Source organism: Castor canadensis, chromosome 5 (genome assembly GCF_047511655.1).
Source record: "Castor canadensis chromosome 5, mCasCan1.hap1v2, whole genome shotgun sequence".
NCBI classification, from domain to species: Eukaryota; Metazoa; Chordata; class Mammalia; order Rodentia; family Castoridae; genus Castor; species Castor canadensis.
The window spans coordinates 159,896,286-159,915,232 of NC_133390.1; the positions used below are offsets into that span (position 1 = coordinate 159,896,286).

Sequence of the window (18,947 nt, forward strand, 5' to 3'; positions counted from 1 at the left end):
TGCAGAACAAGCCAGGCAAATTCCCAGTCGCAGTGTACATTGATAGCCTGACTGAGATAGCAAGGTAGGACTATAGGACTCTGGGTGACCAGCTTCAGAGGGACTGATGTGGTGGCTGCCACTGCTGCTGAGACTGGGTCTCTCTGGGTTGGGACCTGGGATTTTGAGGCTCTTGCCTAAGGCTGAGTGTGACTAGAACTTGGTGGTAATGGACCAGCTCTGACAGATCGAGATTGACTGAAGAGGACTATGACTGAGCATGACTGTGGCTATTGAGTAGTCACCACCTGGACCCATGCTTCAGTAACTAAGACTGCTTGAGACCAAAGGACCGTAGCTGGTGGATATTTTCTGGAAGGGGATATAGAATTCATCTTTAATGGAAGTTATTATCCACAATTCAGGCGGTAAAAGGAAAAACTAAGAGTAGCAAAATGCAACATTTGACCAAATGGAACCTGCAGGCACGGGCCTTTCCTCTCGCGACCGACGGCTCCGGGGGACCACTTTCTCAGTCGCTCCCATCCGGCGCCAAAGCGGCCGGACTTCCGGTGCGTTTCCGCGGTGGCCAAGCGTTGAGTGGGTAGGTGAGTGCAGCTTCTTTACCTTTTTGTCTTACCTGATTTCTTTGTGTGTGTGGCCAGGCTTCCCCTCTTTTCCACTCGGAATCTCATGGCCCTTGTCGCCGGAGTGGCCGCGTCTGGGTCTGTGGGCCGGTGGTGGTGGGAGACACTGTTGTCAGGGCATCCCGGGGCCCACGGGTTAATTCCCCGTACCCCCTAACTATGGAGCTCGGGAACCGAGACTTCAGCTGCATCCAACCAGGTTCTGCCCTCCTCTCTGCGTGACTTCGGGTAAGGTCACCTTCCGAAACGAGCCTTTGTTTCTTGTCTATAGAATGGATATTATATTTTGGCAAGTAAATATTTTTATTAAGCATCGCGTATGTGCTAGGGATCTAGGACTCAAGCCTCGTGGGGGTGACAGCCCTTGATTGTTAAACATAGGAAACTGTAGGCAGTCAGGTTAGTGTGCTGTAGAGTTCTGTGTATATTTCTCAGTCCCTGGTCTGTGCCACGCCATGTGTCCTGAAGAGAATTAAAGGATGGCAGAGTTAGAATGAAAGGAATACCATTATCACTCAGGTCATCCAGATGCCACAGGAAAGGTGGCTAATAGATTAGCAATTATTCCAAGTGGAATTTCTGTTTACTCAGCAGTATTAAGTATTTCCTGAATTTTAGGTTGTGGATGGGAAAAGGAAGATACAAATATTTCAAACGGCAGCTTTCAAACTCTTTAAATTGTGACCTACAGTAATAATTACATTTTATCATGACCAAGAGTACAGATAAGCACACAAAGTGTCACAAAATACTTAGGCTTACTACTTCTGATGTATTCTGATATTTTAAAAATTCGGTTCTCTTCATTTAGAAAACAATGCGCATCAAAACCTTCTAAATTGATTTTTTAGCCCATTAATAGGTTGTGACTTGGAGTTTGAAAAAAAAATGCTGACTTAGAATGAGAGTCATTTGTAGTGGTTTTTGGGTACAGATAATAAAATACCTTTCTAACATTTTTGAAAAAGGATTGGTCTTTCTAACCTTTGGTGGGTTCTCTTTGTTTGTTTAAAATAAAGTAAACAGAGTTTAATAAACAGCTGTTTTTCTATTTGTGAAATTTTGGAGTCTTGTTTGTACCTCCAGCTAGATTGGAATTGCCTAGAAGGCAGTAACTCTCTTAATCTGTGGATGTTTCTTTTGGGGCCCAGCAAAGATCCTGGGACAATGCAGCACTCAGTGAATATTTGTCTAATTGAATTAGTAGGTGACTTAGGGCTAGAAGGTGAAATAATTGGTTAATTTTAGTTTGTGTTACAACTATGACACCAAGTGGTATTTTATAAACAACACCACAGAGGCATTGTCTGCCTACAGGTTTTATCAGTGTGTTGTCCTAGGAAGGTCAGAGGTTGGCAAAGTAAGTGTTCTAAGATTTTTCTCCTCCAAATACTTATCCTAGGACCAGCCCAGCCACCTGAATCCATTGTGGACCAATGGTCCAGAGCTGTCACTGATGGTAACTCTGGGACATTGTTTCACTCCTTGGAATATATTTAGTGCTATTGAGTGAAAGAGGAGGGAGGGCTGGGGATATAGCTTAGTGGTAGAGTACTTGTCTAGCATGCACAAGTTCCTGGGTTCCATCCCTAGCACTGAAGGAAAAAAAAAGTGTGGGTGGGTGGATGGGTTAGGGAGATTTGTGATTGAAAAGCTCTCCATTGCTGAAACTTTTTGTGAATTTTAGATGCTAATGGGAAATTGGGTACATACTTGATTAATTATCCTTTCCAAATCTTCTGGGACTTTCCAGCAACAGGTTGCAGGCAGAATTATGGTTTTCAGGTATTGTTTTGAATGAAGCATACAGGCTTTTCCATTTCATCCCCTGCTGTGAGAGAGGAATCTGAGCAGATCCTAAGATGACAATAGAAGGAACATTGGCCTGCAGTGCCAGGAACCCTGGTTTTAATTTGGTCCCTGTGTGACCTTGGGCATACTATTTTTCTATAATGGTGGCTTTCTAACTGTGAAGTAAATATTTTTGCTTTTTATTTTTATTTATTTATTTGGCAGTACTGGGGTTTAAACTCAGGGCCTCATGCTTGCTAGGCTAGCACTCTTGAGCCTCTCTACCAGCCCTAGTATTCTTGCTCTTTAAATCAAAATACAAAAGTTCTCTTCTCTCTGATCCTGATTTTATCTATAAAATAGGTATAGGGTTGTCATGAGGATTAAGGGAGATAATTATGTCAGGGGGTCTAATTCAATATCTGGCATGCAGAATGCTCAGCAAATGAAGCAACCTTCCCCAAGTTCTGATTAACTTTTTTGTTTTGTTCATTTGTTTTTACGATACTGGGGGTTGTACTCAGGGCCTTGTACTTTCTAGTCAGGCTCTACCACTTGAGCCACTCTACCAGCCCAGTTCTGGTTAACTCTTGTTTCTTCTTTTCTTCTTTTTTTTTTTCCAGCTGTTCTAGAAGGCCAGGAAGAGGGGTTCTCCTTTTGGAGAACCTAGGTCCATGGCTGCCATGCGTATGGATCCTGAGTTGGCCAAGCACCTCTTCTTTGAAGGGGCCATTGTAGTCATTCTGAACATGCCCAAGGGGACTGAGTTTGGCATTGACTACAACTCCTGGGAGGTGGGGCCCAAGTTTCGGGGCGTGAAGATGATCCCACCAGGCATCCACTTCCTCCACTATAGCTCTGTGGACAAATCCAATCCCAGGGAGGTGGGCCCTCGGATGGGCTTCTTCCTTAGCCTGCAGCAGCGGGGGCTGACTGTCCTGCACTGGAATGCAGTCCGGGAAGAAATAGACTTGTCGCCAGCTCCAGAAGCTGAAGTTGAAGCCATGAGGGCCAATCTCCCAGAGCTGGACCAGTTTCTGGGACCTTACCCATATGGCACACTCAAGAAATGGATCTCACTCACTAACTTCATCAGCGAAGCTACAATGGAGAAGCTCCAGCCTGAGAGCCGGCAGATCTGTGCCTTCTCAGATGTGCTACCTGTACTTTCCATGAAGCACACCAAGGACCGGCTAGAACAGAATCTCCCTCGCTGTGGCACTGAATGTAAAAGCTACCAAGAAGGCCTGGCCCGCCTGCCTGAGATGAAGCCCAGAGCCGGGACAGAGATCCGCTTCTCAGAGCTGCCCACACAGATGTTCCCAGCAGGTGCCACACCAGCAGAGATAACAAGGCACAGCATGGACCTGAGCTATGCCCTGGAGACTGTACTCAGCAAGCAGTTCCCCAGCAGCCCCCAGGATGTGCTTGGTAAGAAGGAACAAGGCTCTTTGGTAGTGGGCCAGGGGAAGGATGTTACTAAGGGTGTTTTAGAAGAGGGGATACATGTTGGATACATATTCCAGTGGTTCAGCCAGTATACTTATTAAGTATACAGATTATTTTTACCCCCTCCTTACCCCTAGAGGTTTTGAGTTAAGAGATCTGGAGTGGGGCTCCCACAGTTTGGCTGGCTGACTAATAATCAAGCATCCCAGGTGAGCCTGTACAGATAATCCTGTGTTTGGGAACCACTAACATGGTCCAGCCCTATAGAGGGAAAGGATTTAGCTGACCAAGTAGTCGAACTGAGAGACCAAGGCCCAGGGCTCCTGGTTCCTAGGCCAGACTGTGTTCCTAGCAGCCCACACCAGCCATCTCAGTTTACTCCTGAGTTTTTTTTTTTTGTTTTTTTTTTTTGAGCTGTTCTACCTGCCCTGTTTCGTGCTGGGTGTTTTTGAGATATGGTCTTACAAACTATTTGCCTGGGCTGGCTTCAAATTGATATCCTCCTGAATAGCTAGGATTACAGGCATGAGCCACTGGTGGCCAGCTTGCTCCTGAGTTTCTTACAATGTTGGTCTCTATGGGCTTAGACCAGGACAGTGATTTTTATTTTAATTGTAACAGTTTTAATTGTTGCTTTCCCTCCTTATTATAAAATATATTCATCACAGAAGAAAAATAAAAATAAAAATTCACTCTGAATCCTATCACCTAGAAATAACCATTTTTACAATTTGGCATATTTATTTTTCTTTTTTCCCCTACATATTTCTATGTATTTTATTTTAATATTTTCTCTCTCTGTATATTTTTCATGTTTTACAAATTCAATTTTAGGTTTATATATGACTTTTATAAAAACAGGATTAAAGTATATTATTTTGCAGTGTGCTCTAATGTAAACATTTCCATGTCACTGAAATGGTCACCCCTTTTAGTGTCTGTTTAATTTTCCCTAGTTACTGAACCAATAACCATTCTTTAAGATGTTCCTGTTTTCCCTCTTACACATATAGTCTAATGAACATCTTTGCATGAATTTTGCATATATTAAGGGTTGGAATTGTTGGATTAGATTGTGCATGTTGCCAGACAGTTTTGCATCCTTACTGGCTGGTAGATGATTGTTGGCCCTCTGTTAACAGCATTGAGCCCTCTTAAATTGAGTGACTGAAAAATGGCATTTCTTTTCTATTTAATTTCTTTAATACTAGTGACAGCAAACATTTATCCCTCTTTAACAGCTATTTATATTTATTTTTACAAATTGTCCAGGTAATTTGTATAGTTTCCTGTTGGAAAACTGGTGAGGAATTTGGATATTTGGTTTTTTTTTATATCACTGGCTGATGATACAAGGGATGGGTACATCTTAATGCATTACTTTGTATTTTCATATAATAGGTAACACTTGAAATTCTGATTTAAAAATGAATAGGGGCTGGGGAATAGCTCAAGAGGCCCTGGATTCACCTGGTATTACAAGCAGAAAAAAAAAATTCCTATTTTCTATGTTTTAACTATTTAAAATGCATCTTGTAAAAAAGGTCTGTTATAGGGACAACTTTGAATCTACATGACAGCTCATTGAAATTATTTCTGGTATCATTATTTAATTTTAGACAAGGTCAGAAATGCTCAAATTTAAATGCAAAGAATAGGCTAATATTTAATTTCTCAAACTAGCAAGGTAAAACCAACTGGTGAAGTAAATCATTATCCAAAGAAAGTTTAACTGTATTTTGAAAACATTAGTTAAATGTCCAAAATATTTAGGCCAGATGACTATTCATACAAATCAGATGTAGTTCCACAAGCTTGGGAATAGGGAACTAGTTTTTCCAGGTCTCTGGAGGTGACAGATCAAACGCCATGTATTTAAGGAGGCATTTGGTGTTGTGCTAATCCTTTTTATAGCCCTTATGTATGTACATTTCATTAAATTTATAGGCCTTTTGAAGCCAGAGAGAATGTAGTCAATAGCATAGCTATGGCAGGCAGAACCCCAGTTGCTTGCCCATGAACAGTGGCTTCAGGACCAACAGGTCTCTTTGAAACAAGCATCCCATGCAATTGGGAATAGTAACTAATATTTTTTGAATGATGCTTATGCCAGGTATTATTCTAAATGCATTACATGCACTATATCAATTCATTTAATCTTCACTACAACTCTCAAGGAAATTAAGGCATAAATAGATTAAGTAACTTGCCCAAGGTCACACAGCTTCTGAGTGGTAGAGCTAAAATTTGAATCTAGGTAGGTTTGGCTCCAGAGCCCATGCTCTTAGCCACCAGGCTGCTCATAGAGATTAAATCACAGAGCCCTGTGATTAAATAAACAAAAATAAGCTGACTGGCAAGCTAGCCCTGGAATAAGAACTCATGAATTTTCCAGTTCTGGGAGGCTGTAGAAGTGTTCCTACCCAACAGGGAATTGTTTTATCTTTCCATTGTTCACATTGCACAGTATTAGATATGCACTCTTGGGCAAGTCCTTGACCTCATCTATAAAATGAAGACAATACTACCTTCCCTGTTTACATTGGGGAGTTGGGCTGAGGGTTATGTGGTTTCCCTGACCCTGAAGCAGGGTTACCTGCGGAGGTCTGTATCACCTGGGGAGCTTAGTAGAGTTACAGATCTTGAGGCTTGGGCAGCTTTTCTTTTAATGAGCTCTCCTAGTAATTCTGATGGGCAGCTAGGTTTAGGGTCTACCTTTTAAAATGCCAGGCAAGTCTCTTGCAGTCTGATTTTACGTAAGTCCAAAGCCACAGTTTGGTCTCCCGTAGCTTGAATTTATAGCAGATTAGTAAATATTTACTGAGCACCTGGTAGGTGCACAATCTATTCTGGGCTCTGTTGAGGTCCATTGGAACCAATGGCCTTGTGAATCATGTAGGACAGAGCCAGCTGAGACTCCTCACCCTCAAGGTCATTGCTCCTCTCTGCACCTTGCAGGTGAACTTCAGTTTGCCTTTGTGTGCTTCCTCCTGGGCAATGTGTATGAGGCATTTGAGCACTGGAAGCGGCTCTTGAACCTCCTGTGCCGCTCAGAAGCAGCCATGGTGAAGCACCACACCCTGTACATCAACCTCATCTCCATCCTGTATCACCAGCTGGGTGAGATACCTGCTGACTTCTTTGTGGACATTGTCTCCCAAGACAACTTCCTCACCAGCACCTTGCAGGTGAGCAATCTATTGGCTGATACTCAGTGTGGGTCAGAATGAAGGCAAGGTGTACAGGCACCCTTGGGTTTCATTTCTTTTCTTTTTTTGCAGTACTGAGGCTTGAACTCAGGTCCTACACCTTGAACCATTCCACCAGCCCTTTTTTGTGATGGGTTTTTTCAAGATAGGATCTTGAGAACTATTTGTCTGGACTGGCTTTGAACCACAATCCTCCTGATGTCTGCCTCCTGAGTAGTTAGGATTATAGGCATGAGCCACCAGTGCCTGGCAATCCTAGGTTTCTTGATTGCAGTTCCCTAATCTTGAGATGTTTCCTGGTTCTCTCTCTCCTCTGTTGAAAGCTCCTTTATGCTAAAGAGCCTTTCTCTGGTGCACCCTCTCCTCACCTAGCCCTCCAGGGGGCTTAGTACTAGAGTACTCGGAATTTGATTCCTTTCTACTCCTTTGGGTTACTCTGCTGTATTTTTAGATTTTCATTACAAGGAAATAACTGATGCAGGTTTCACAATTTTGGAGACTGAAAGTCCAAGATCAGGTGGCCACATTGGTTTGGTGTCTGGTGAGGGCTCAGCAGCAGAAGGTATGATGGGAGCACATGCAGGAGAAAGAGATCACATCCAGACAGGAAGCCAGAGAGTCCATGGCTAGCCTTGTTCATGAATACACCCCTTTCTCAAGAACTGAGAGATCCTGTGAGAACTACAGTCTCCTAGTTTTTCCTAGGGTACTACCAAAATATCTAAGGACCACCTGCCAGCCCCTACCTCTTAACATAGCTACACTGGGGACTAAGCTTCCAACACATGAACACTTGGTGGCTAAACCATATCCAAACCAGTGCATCAGCTCAAAACAGTTTTTCTCTCTCCCAGTAGCCATGAGTTGCTGCAATGCAATAGGGCAGAGTTTTGAAGCTTGTTACTCCCAGTGAAACATCTGCAGCTACTTAGATCTCATTTAAGCATTAAAGTAACTTTGATTTCCTGTTCAAACAAAATGTGCCAGTTTCTGTAGAGATTCTCTGACAGAAAAAGTAAAATTTGCTTTTAACTTGGCAATTAAATTTTCATTATGAGTGGTAATTAGGGAAGAAGCTTCAAACAACTTAGAATCTTCATCCTGTGCTATTTCCTCTCTTTGCAAACAGATTAGTTTCCTTTATGTACTTGGGACAGCCTCTGTCACTCACATTTTGTAACTTTCTCAAGTGTAGAAGAGACAGAAGCGGCTGTCAGTTTCCATACTTTTTCTCCCACAAGTTGCTTTCTTCTTCCTGTGTGTGAGAACCCCTGAGGCCTGCTCCATGAAGCCATGGAAAAGGAACATGCTAGCATTCACTAAATGCCTATTGGGTATCAGGCACCTTGTTTATTGAGTTTATGAGTTCCCTCATTTAATCTCAGTAGAACCCTGTTATTCCCATTTTACAAATGAAAAAACAGACTCGGAAAGTTGAACGTTTGCTTAAGCTCAAGCAGCCAGTAAATGGAAGTCAGGATTTGTAGACAGCTTTGAGACTTGGTTTAATGCTTGTGCTTATGCCCCAAAGTACTGAATACAGTGAAGATCTCCCAGGAAGGACTCCTGATGGACATTAGTGGAGACACCATTAGGGACCTGTTTCTCAGAGGTCTCAGAACACTTTTCTAAAACCACCCCACTACCTATTCCATGAGTAGGCAGCTAACTGGAAACTCTGGCCCTAGGAGGACTTTGCAGACCATAGGGATGAGTTCATCAGCTGATGGCTTGAGCCTGGCATATTCCACTTCAGAAGAATTATATAAGCCAGGCACTGGTGGGTCATGCCTAAAATCCTAGCTACTTGGAAGGCTGCAATCAGGAAGATTGCTGTTCAAGGCTAACCCAGGCAAATAATTTAGGAGACCCCATCTCTAAAATAATCAGAGCACAATGGACTGGAGGTGTGGCTTAAGTGGTATTGTGCCTGCTTTGCAAATGCAAAGCCCTGAATTCAAACACCAGTCCCACCCAAAACAAAGAATTCTAAAACTGCCCTTTTATTGGTTCTTGATGGAATAGAGAAGTGAAGCCTGATTAGTCTTCCTCTGTAGGAACCCTCCCCCAGATTTACTGTTTGTGGATTATATGGCAGCATGAGGACGCATCAGCCTGCTAACTTGTCTCTATTAGTGGCTGCAGTTTTAGGGAGTGGTATGTTATCCTTACAATGGAAGTTGATACTTTCACACAAACACGGAAGGTCCACCGTGTCGCTGGCTGTTCTGGCCATTGTCAGCACAGTCAGTAGCTGAGCACTCCTTGCTGAGGCTTTGTTGCCAGCAATGATTTGCAAAGCAGACAGCGCCCAGGTAGAGTGCTAGATAACCAGGCTAATGGTTGGAAAAATTCTCTTTGGACTTTTCAACAAGAAAATTTGATGTCTGAGCTGGGGGCATGGCTTAAATGGTAGAGCACTTGTCTAGCAAGCGCAAGGCCCTGAGTTCAATCCCCAGTACTGACAAAAAAAAAAGAGAAAAGAAAATTTCATGTCATTGTTTGGAAAAATTCAGGACGCCTGCCTTTAAAAATACATAAAAAAAAATGTTGTTGAACATCCTGTATATACAACATTCTACTAAAAGTGTTGAAGAGTACATCCAGAGTTAGCAGAGTCCCTGTCTTCAAGGGACGTGCTCACTGAGCACCTGTCCTATACAAGGCTGTGTTCTAGAAGTGGACATGTAACTGTGAGCAACACAGGCAGAGTCCCTGACAGTGGGAAAGTGAACAAATGAACTAACCAAATAACTCCAGATAGCCATAAGTGTTTTAGAAGGCAGTCCTGCCCCAGTGCCATTGCCTAACCCTGGCCTTTTGTTTTCCCCTAGGTTGCATTAGAGTTTATTAGCCTCCATGCTTACCCCATTAGCCCATCTGTCTCCCACATTGCCAACCTGACTTGCTTCAAAATGCAACTCAGATCCTGGTTCTCTCTGCATCCTCATTGCCTGGGGCTTGGGGGTGGGGAGAAACCCAAACATTGGTCCAAGGCCCATTCTGAACTGGTTCTTACCCTGTTCTCCACTTTCTGGTCTCCACTGTCTGGCTTTCCAGGGTCCCAGACAGGCCATGCTACTTCATGCTGCCTTGGTTTTTTTTTTAAGAGACAGGCTCTCACTACATTACCCAGCTTGACCTCGACCTTCTTGACTCAAGTGATCCTCCTACCTTAGCATCCTAATTAGCTGGGACTGTAGGGACACGCCATTTGTGCTCAGTAGTCCTTTCTTTTTTAATTGTAAAAAACACGTAACTTGAGATTTCCCCTCTTAGCAGATTTTGAAATGTTCAGTACAGTATTGTTAACTATAAGCATAATGTTATGCAGAAGATCTTTGGTACCTTTTCATTATGTGTGACTGAAACTTTATGCCGTTTCATCCTTCTGTATTGAACCTGATTTTCCCTCTGCCTTCTGTGTTCTTGTTTATCCTACAACATGCCATCCAGGCATCTCTCTCTCTCTCTCTCTCTCTCTCTCTCTCTCTCTCTCTCTGTGTCTCTGTCTCTCTCTCTCTCTCCCTCCCTTCCTCCCTCCCTCCTTCTTTCCTTTCCATATCTTTTTTTGGCAGTACTGGGTTTGAACTCAGAACCTAGCACTTGCCAGGCAGGTGCTCTACACTTGAACTGTACCCCCAACCCTTTTTGCTTTAGTTACCTTCTGAATAAGGTCTTGCTTTATGCATGGGCTGGACTAGACCACAATCCTCCTATCTGTGCTTCCCTCATAGCTAGAATGATAAGTCCAACTTTTATTGGTTGGGATGGGGTCTCACTAACTTTTTGTACAGAGTGACCTCAAACTATGATCTTCCTGATCTCTGCCTCCTGAGTAGCTAGGATTACAGGTGTGAGCCATGACACCCAGCTCTTTTCCATACTCTTAGCTGTTTTGTACTTGCCACTAATATATTGCATGGGTTGTACTTCTAAAGTTAATATAGTGTCTGCCTGATTCCTGCACTAAGCTCTTTTTACACAAGGCCAATTTTTTGTTCATTTGGACAAGGATATAACAAAGCTTTTTTTTTTTTTTTAATGGAGAGCCACATAGATGCCATCTTGGCAGTAAGAATCCATTCCCCCACACCAAGGCACTCATACAGGGTATTTGTGACTGAATGAATCAACCCATAAAAGCTTCTTCAGCTTGCTCTCTGCTCTCGCCCCAGGTAGTCAAGTAAGTGGAGCTGGCTTCCTTGCTTAGAAGTGAAAATGGCTACTGCCCACGGGGAGAGACTGGTGTTTGTATGTGTAAGCACTTAAAAGATATCAAAGACAGCTGTATTAGCATGGATAAAATCAGCCCTGTAATGGCCTCAGCCATTAGTTTGGTTTTTTTTTTCAACTTTCTCATATGAGGCACTTCTGAATGGATGCCACTGGTTTTTATAAATCCTTTGGCTATAGCTTGAATAAAAATTGCTTATTTTATAAAATTAGATATAGTTTTTTCTTTTATTTAAGGTAACTTAAGTCACCATAGTTTATTTAAAACCAATGAAAGCATAATCTGAATTTAATACTGTGTTAGAGTTATGTACAAAATAAAGATTATCATTGCTGCTTGCATATCATTAATGTGTAGTCACATACTCTGGTTTTTAGGCCATAGATGCCTTCTAGCTTGTCTTGTCAGTATTCTGGATGCCAGTGCCCACTCCTCTTTTTTTTTTTTAAATGACCCAAACATTGTATGCACATATGACCACTTCTAACTCTTAAGGAAAACATTGACTGACAATTATAACACGAACTATGACAAATTTATCTACCTACTCTACTTCCTGCCATCAGCTGTCACTTTTATATGTTCAGTGTGAACTGTCTCATTTAGACTTCAAAACAGTGTGAGAAGCTGGGTATATAATCCCATTGTGCAAGATGAGGAAGCAGGCTCAGAGAAGTTCCATTATTTTGTCCATGACCACAGAACTAGACTGGATGCAAGGCTGAATTTTGGATTCTAAAGCCTATGGTGGGTTCCCATATATGATTAGCACTCTAGATGAACATCTCCAGTTCTCTAAAATGACCTCAGAAGACATGACTCCCAGGGCTTTTCACCTTCCTGGTCATCAGTCACTGTGAAGTGATAATCTTGGTGTTAACACCACTTTCTACTACAAGTGGCAACAAAATGGTCTGCTTCTAGCTAGTTCTAGTCTGAGTCAGATAACCATTTGGGTTTTGAAAAAATTAAGAAATTTCTTTTTATTCTAGCAAAAAAAAACCAGAATGAAATAGAGACTTAGCTATCCTACCTTGATATTTTGAATTTCTCAAGGTGACCTGCCTGAACTCAACTTATTTAACTTTGGTTAAAAAAAAAAAGGATTCACATTTATGACTCGATTTAAAATTTTATAATAGACTTAATGATTAGTGTTGGTACCTTTTTTATATTTGAAGAAAAACACCCATTGGTATGCTTTTTATTTTAGATAAGTGCATTTGTTTGCAAAGTATGATCATCCTGTTTCAAAAGTATTTTTAGAAATATCTAGGATTAATCTGAAATTAAGATGACTCATTTCTCAGTGATGTTAGAAAATATTTACTTGAATTCACCTTAGTGAATAAGCCAAATCATTACTAAGTTTTCTAAAGAAGGCATAAAATTAATCTGAAAAGAATCAGAATAAATTATTATTTGAAAACGCAACACTTTTAAAATATCTTTTCTGATTTTTTTTTTTTTAATATCAAGTCTGAAATTACAGGATCAAAAATAGATTAATGGAGGGAAGGGAGAGTCTGATTGCCAAGGGGCAGCATCAGGATATCTTATGGGGTAACTGACCTATTCCAAAGCCTAATTATGGTGATGGCTGTACAAATCCATGTGGGCCTTCACACTCAGAATTGAGTTCCAGAAGAAAACACTGTAAACATATACATCCTTTGATGGCCTTGGAACTATGTACATTTGTCCAAATGAATTGATCACTTTAAATGGGTAAATTTAATTGTGTGCAAGTTATACCTTAATAAAGTTTTGGTTTTTTTTAAGTCAGCTGAGCCTGTGCCCTGAGTCCTGGAGCCTGCAGGGGGGACAGCTTTAGAAATACCTGCAAGTATCCCACAGGGTAGTCATGAAAATTAAGTATCAAGGACATTTTCAGTCCCTGTCAAGACGAAAGAAGGTCTTGGTAGGGTAAAAGAATGAAATTGAGATATCCCCCCTTGAACCAAATCTTGCTCAGTATTTATCACTGCAGGATTCAGCTCATGTTGTGTCCTCATCTGTACAATGGGGATTCTAACTTCCTATCCTACCTGCCAAGTTTGTAGTAAAGATTAAATTGACAAGTTCTTTTCAAAGGGCAAATCACTTTTCAAATTAAAAGCCTTATTTTTTAGATCACAGGCTTCTCTTGGACCTGCTTCTAGCTGATTTTACTCTGAGCCCTGTTGGAGAGATATGTAGGGAGGGAGAATGCTGGCTGTGAGCCTAGCTTGTTCCAGCCTCTCACTTTTAGTCATTACCAAATGCGGGGAAATCCTCTGTCTTGTTCTTACCATTCACTGTGCATCCTGTGGATCCTAACTCTGTGCCAGGCCCTGGGTGACATGCTTTGTGACATATTGATAATTAGGATTCATTCTCTACTCTTTAGATGACTATGATGTAGGCACAGTGTAAAGAAGGCCATAGGGCGGCCTGGTTACAGTGCTAGGGGAACAGAGGTTGGTGCAGTTCATTTCAGTCTGGGCCTTTATAAGAGGCATATCACAGGACCTTGGGAGCCAGCAGCATTCAGAGGTCTGGTATGCTAGCCACCTCCTTTGTAGGATGAGCCTCTTCTCTTCAGCACAATCACATAAATTATCAAGCAGTTATTTGGTGCCAGGCACTGTGCAGAAGAACCAAAGATAGATTTTCCTTGAACCTGTGGTCATCTTCATTCCTCCGTTCATAAGACATCTATAAGATGTAAGACTGAAGGTATGAAAGTCACGGCTTTGAGTTCTTCCTCTTTCAGATGAGATCAGCAATAAATGGCCTGTTACCTTACTGAAATTGAGGCCACAGTTGAAGTTATCCTGGGTGTGGGGAAGCACAGAGGAGTACCTGTTCCACTCTTGGTCAGGAAAGATAGCCCAAACTAAAGAGGTGATGTCTGAGCTGAGCCTGAGTTACTAATGGAAATTGGCTAAGTGCAGGAGGAGGAATGGTGTTTAAAGCAGAGGGAAAATCATGTATGCACAGAGGAGACAGTTGAGCATGTTTGGGTAGCTGCTCAATGTGACTAGAAAGAAGGGACTGCACAGAGAGTAGTACAACTTAGTAAGGAAGGGGAACAGAAAGAGGCTTTTGTTCATTCAGCCCAGCAGGCTCACCACTACCTCTGGGGACAGACCCATGGATATTTAGGCCCTCTAGAGAGAAAGAGGCATCTCTGCTGTGCTTCCCAGACCCCAACCCAGAGTTCAGCTGTGCTCCAGGGAATCTGCCTGTGGACAGGCTGGGCACAGGCTTTCCCACTGCCCTTTATCCACCGAGATCTCACAGCCCCTCTCATTAGTTACTGATCTTGCGTTCTGTTGTGGCTGTGCCCCCCATAGAGCCAAGTTGTGTTGTCCCTGACCCTCGCCACTCTGCCTCTGCTGTCATTGCTACTACTTCAATAGAATGGTTCCAAACAGACCTCTGAGAATGAGCCTGAGCCTCACCCCTCCTACTAACAGAAGGGCCATGGAGAAGCAAGTGGGAGGAGTGTTGTCCCTGGAGTCAGCTACAGGGAATGCCTGTTTTCTTTGTCAGATAAAGTCCCTTGCAGCTCAGAGTCCTTCTGTGGTGGTCTGCAAGCCAGGTGTGTGGTCTGAGGGTAGACCAAAGAGCTGCTTTTGCACTATGCCTGTGAGGCAGGCCTGTAGGATAGTAGATGGCAGTCTGGGAAAACCTATTCTTTCCTTCTGGATAATTTTGATTCAGTCATTTAACTCCTCTCAGTGTCGGTGTCCCTAAAGTACAGATTCTGGTTTCTCTTCCTAGAGCATGGTGAGGATCCAGGTGAATACTCTGTGGAACTTCTTTGAGAACAATAAGGTTTAAGAAGGAGTAGTGGGTTTGCTGCTATTCTTAGGAATTGGGAATCAGGACAATCTGGAATGGGCTTTCAGGTGTGGAGAAAATTGCTGTTCTGTCCTCCTGTCTGTGTTTGTATTAAACAATTCATAAGAACATCAAAATAAGGGACCAATAAAATATCTAGGATATATAAAGAATTTCTACAACTCAGCAACAAAACCCAATTTAACAGGTAGGCAAAGAGTAGTAGAACACTTGCTTAGTATATGCAAAGTCCTGGGTTTGATTCCCCGCACTAAAGGAAAAAAAAAAAAAAAGGTAGCCAGAGGACTTATAGACATTTGACCAAAGAGAAAATATGCTCACTGGGCACTGGTGGCTCACACCTGTAATCCTAGCTACTCAGGAGGCAGAGATCAGGAGGAATGTGGTTCAAAGCCAGCCCAGGCAAATAGTTTGCAAGACCCTATCTCGAAAATAACCCAGTACAAAAAAGGACTGGTGGAGTGGCTCAAGGTGTAGGCTCTGAGTTTAAACCCCAGTACCACAAAAAAAAAAAATTAATAAATAAAAAATATGTATATATATGCTCAGCAACACTAATCACGAAGGAAACACAAATCACAACTACAATGAGGTACCACCTCACACTTACTAAAGTGCTTTTTTTTTGGCAGTACTGGGGCTTGAACTCAGGGCTTCATGCTTGCTAGGCAGGTACTCTACCACTTAAGCCACTCCATCAGCTCTTTTTTTGTATTGAGTATTTTTGAGATAGGGTCTCAAGAACTATTTGCTCCCGCTGACTTTGAACTGCGATCCTCCTGATCTCTGCCTCCTGAGTAGCTAGGATTACAGGCATGAGCTAGCAGCGCCCAACTAGAGTGCTATTTTTAAAAACAACAGGTGTTGATTGGGATATAGAGTAATTGGAACCCTTGTGGGGATGTAAAGGGATACCACTGCTGTGGAAGACAGTGTGGCTGTTCCTCAAAAATTAAACAGAATTACCATACGACCCAGCAATTTCACTTCTGGGTCTGTACTCAAAAGAACTGAAAGTGCAGTCCTGTTCATGACAGCTTTATTCACAGTACAGAAAAGGTAGGAACAACCCAAATGGCCGTGAGTGGATGAATGTAAATAAGCAAAATGTGGGATATATATACACACAATGGGATAGCATCTCAAAAGATAGTTTTTTCTTTTGAGGCAGGGGCTCACTTTGTTGCCCAGTCTGGGCTCCAATGCTTGATCTTCCTCCCTTCTCCCGAATGCTGGAATTACCAATGTGTGCCACCATGCCCCACTACTACTCAGTTTTGAAAAGGAAAGAAATTCCCATATGTGCTCCAGTGTCAATGAACCTTGAAGATATTATGCAAAGTGAAATAAGCCAGTCACAAAAGGACAAATAGTGTATGATTCCTCTTATATGAGGTACCTAACATAGTCAAATTTATAGACACAGAAAGTAGGAGGGTGGTTGCCAGGGGATGGGGGAAGGAAAGAGTGGGGAATTACTGTTTCAGTTGGAGAAGATGAAAGGATTCTGAAGAGGGATGGTGATGATGTTGTACAACACTATGAACATACTTCATACCACTCAACTATACACTTAAAATGACTTAAATGGTAAGATTGTATATTTTACCACATTTTAAACAGTGATAAAACATGAACATGGAAATGAACACTAAAAAAATGAACATCAAAGACAGTTTTAAGTGTAGTAGGGGTTAGATAGAAGCCTCAAAGTGGCAGTCTCTGGCCCACTTAGAGAAGCAATTCAGCCTCATTATCAAAGAGCCTAGGACCTTATGGGATGCAAGGATTCATGCCACCCACCAAACCTTTCTTAGTACCAGCTAGTGTAGTTACTGCCTGTTCTGCCCAGGTGTCCAGAGATCTACCCGCCGCCCCAATGAGGTGGCCCTACTGGTCTCCATGGGGAGTGTGTCCAGCACAGTTATTTTCCATTCCAGTCCTGTTGCAGTGTCTCAGCTGGGTTTAGACCTTTTTCGGTTATGGGGGAGACACAGCAGGTGTCCTGGGCCTATGCCAGCAGTAGCTGATCTACCACCCCAGATTGCTGAACATCAGGAGGAAATTTCCACAGCTTCCGTGGCCCCTCTGTTCTCAGGTGTCACTTACCCTCTGTTCTCTGCAGGTTTTCTTTTCCTCTGCCTGCAGCATTGCTGTGGATGCCACCTTGAAGAAGAAAGCTGAAAAGTTCCAAGCCCACCTCACCAAGAAGTTCCAGTGGGACTTTGCCTCAGAGCCTGAGGACTGTGCCCCAGTGGTGGTAGAGCTCCCTGAGGGTGTTGAGACTGGCTAACTTCTGGAAATTCTCTAGCCATGAGAGGCCCCTTTCCACAAGTCTGCAGCCCCAGTCTCCACTCACTCCATCCTTTTCTGGGACCCTCGAGGACCACAATCCTGCAGTTTCTGCAAAGATGGAACCAGAATTCCCTCTTTCATTAGTAAATAAGTTCCTGTATTGCCAAAGAGTCTGTACTTGTCTTAAAAGTGCATTCATGCATTCTCTGTCAGGTCAGCCCTGGTGCTAACCTCACTGAATTTCAGACAGAGGCCCTTACAGAAGCTCCAGGTGAGACCTGCTCCACCAGCAGCCTAATTTCTTCTGACGAGAAGAAATTGAATCCTAAGTCCAAGAGAATTTGTTGGTTTTTCCATAGAATGATTAGGAAAAACAAGCCCTGAACTGCCCCAGAGTCTGAGACATTAGTTGGTGTTTTTGTTTTGAGTTAAACGTAGGGCCATTGTGGGCCAAAACAGAATTTCTGTCTGCCCTGGTGGAACAGGAGTCCATGTCAGAAAATGGGCCAGTGGGCCCTTGGGAGCCCAGACTGGGAGGGGTAATGAGGACAAGTGGGTTGAGACTGACAAGTGGTCAGCTTTGGCTTTCCTCCTCTAAATTCTGTTCTGACCAGAGGCCCCAGTAAGCAAACTCCCAGAACTGATACGTTCCCACCCTTGGGCCTGCTGGTGCTGTTACCCCTCATGTGTTCCACCTGAGGCCTCACACCCAGAAGTAGGACTTGGCAGCTGTGACTATGTCTGATGACCTGGAGAATTGACAGTAAGAAGAGTTCTTGCCCCAAGCAGGCTTCTTGGGTCTTGTTGGGTTTCTGTGCCTTTTCTTTGAAGCCATGGAGATGACGTGGTCAACCTAAATCTTCCCCATCCTGTCCGTCATCAGAGTTCTGACACCTTTGGTTTCCTGGGAGTCCTGAGCACCTGCCCATCATGCCGTGTGGGCAGAGTTCCATCTCTAGACGGTGCACAGGTCTTCCACCCTGGCCGCAGACTGTGGTACTGTTAAATCCTGGTGCCATCCTCCTGCAAGGCTGGGGCTCACAGCAGGTTTCCAGGTGAGAATCCCCTTGGTTAAGACTTCAGCTTCCTCTTGTTTCTTTGTAGATGTTTTTCAGACAACATAATGTTCATTAAAGTCTTTGAGTGGAGACTAATCCCTTGTGTGAGTCTTACACTTAATCTGCCCAGTGCCCATCATAGCCAGGCTTCTGTCCTAGAAGCACATTTTGCAGAGTACCCAGAAGACCGTGCCCAGTCTCACTCTCTAGACGGGGCAGGCAGCCAGTCTTGCCTCTGTCCCCATAACTTGAAGTTTCACTTTGTGGGAATTTGCTTTTCTTTTCCTCCTCAAAGCCCACTCATAAGAACTAACTGGGAAGCTTGTTAAAAGTACAGGTTCCATGGAATGAAGTGCGGATGCATGCTACACATGAATGAACCTTGAAAACAGTATATGAAAGAGGCCACAAGACCATTCCGCTCACGTGAAGT

The 18,947-nt window shown here is 43.0% G+C and overlaps 1 protein-coding gene across 3 annotated transcripts; it reads left to right on the forward strand.

The window, feature by feature from the left end:
* Positions 1 to 440: 440 nt before the first annotated feature.
* Aar2 (AAR2 splicing factor) lies at positions 441 to 18,610 on the forward strand. 3 transcript variants are annotated; one of them, XM_020181460.2, is made up of 4 exons: positions 441 to 587; positions 3,041 to 3,848; positions 6,825 to 7,054; positions 17,287 to 18,610. In XM_020181460.2, exons 2-4 carry the CDS (start codon positions 3,092 to 3,094, stop codon positions 17,452 to 17,454), a joined length of 1,155 nt encoding a protein of 384 aa, XP_020037049.1. In that variant the 5' UTR covers positions 441 to 587; positions 3,041 to 3,091; the 3' UTR covers positions 17,455 to 18,610. The 3 variants fall into 3 exon arrangements, with proteins under 3 accessions (XP_020037049.1, XP_073930802.1, XP_020037051.1); XM_074074701.1 differs by having other exon boundaries at positions 442 to 583; XM_020181462.2 differs by lacking the exon at positions 441 to 587 and adding an exon at positions 598 to 854.
* The last annotated feature ends 337 nt before the right edge of the window (positions 18,611 to 18,947 follow it).

What these genes read in the sequence shown, in the direction of transcription:
- Aar2 (XM_020181460.2), top strand. Translation starts at nt 3,092, where the DNA reads ATGGCTGCCATGCGTATGGATCCTGAGTTGGCCAAGCACCTCTTCTTT. An exon ending in CAGCCCCCAGGATGTGCTTG is followed by an intron (nt 3,849 to 6,824) that starts GTAAGAAGGAAC and finishes TGCACCTTGCAG; the next exon opens with GTGAACTTCAGTTTGCCTTT. An exon ending in TCCTCACCAGCACCTTGCAG is followed by an intron (nt 7,055 to 17,286) that starts GTGAGCAATCTA and finishes TGTTCTCTGCAG; the next exon opens with GTTTTCTTTTCCTCTGCCTG.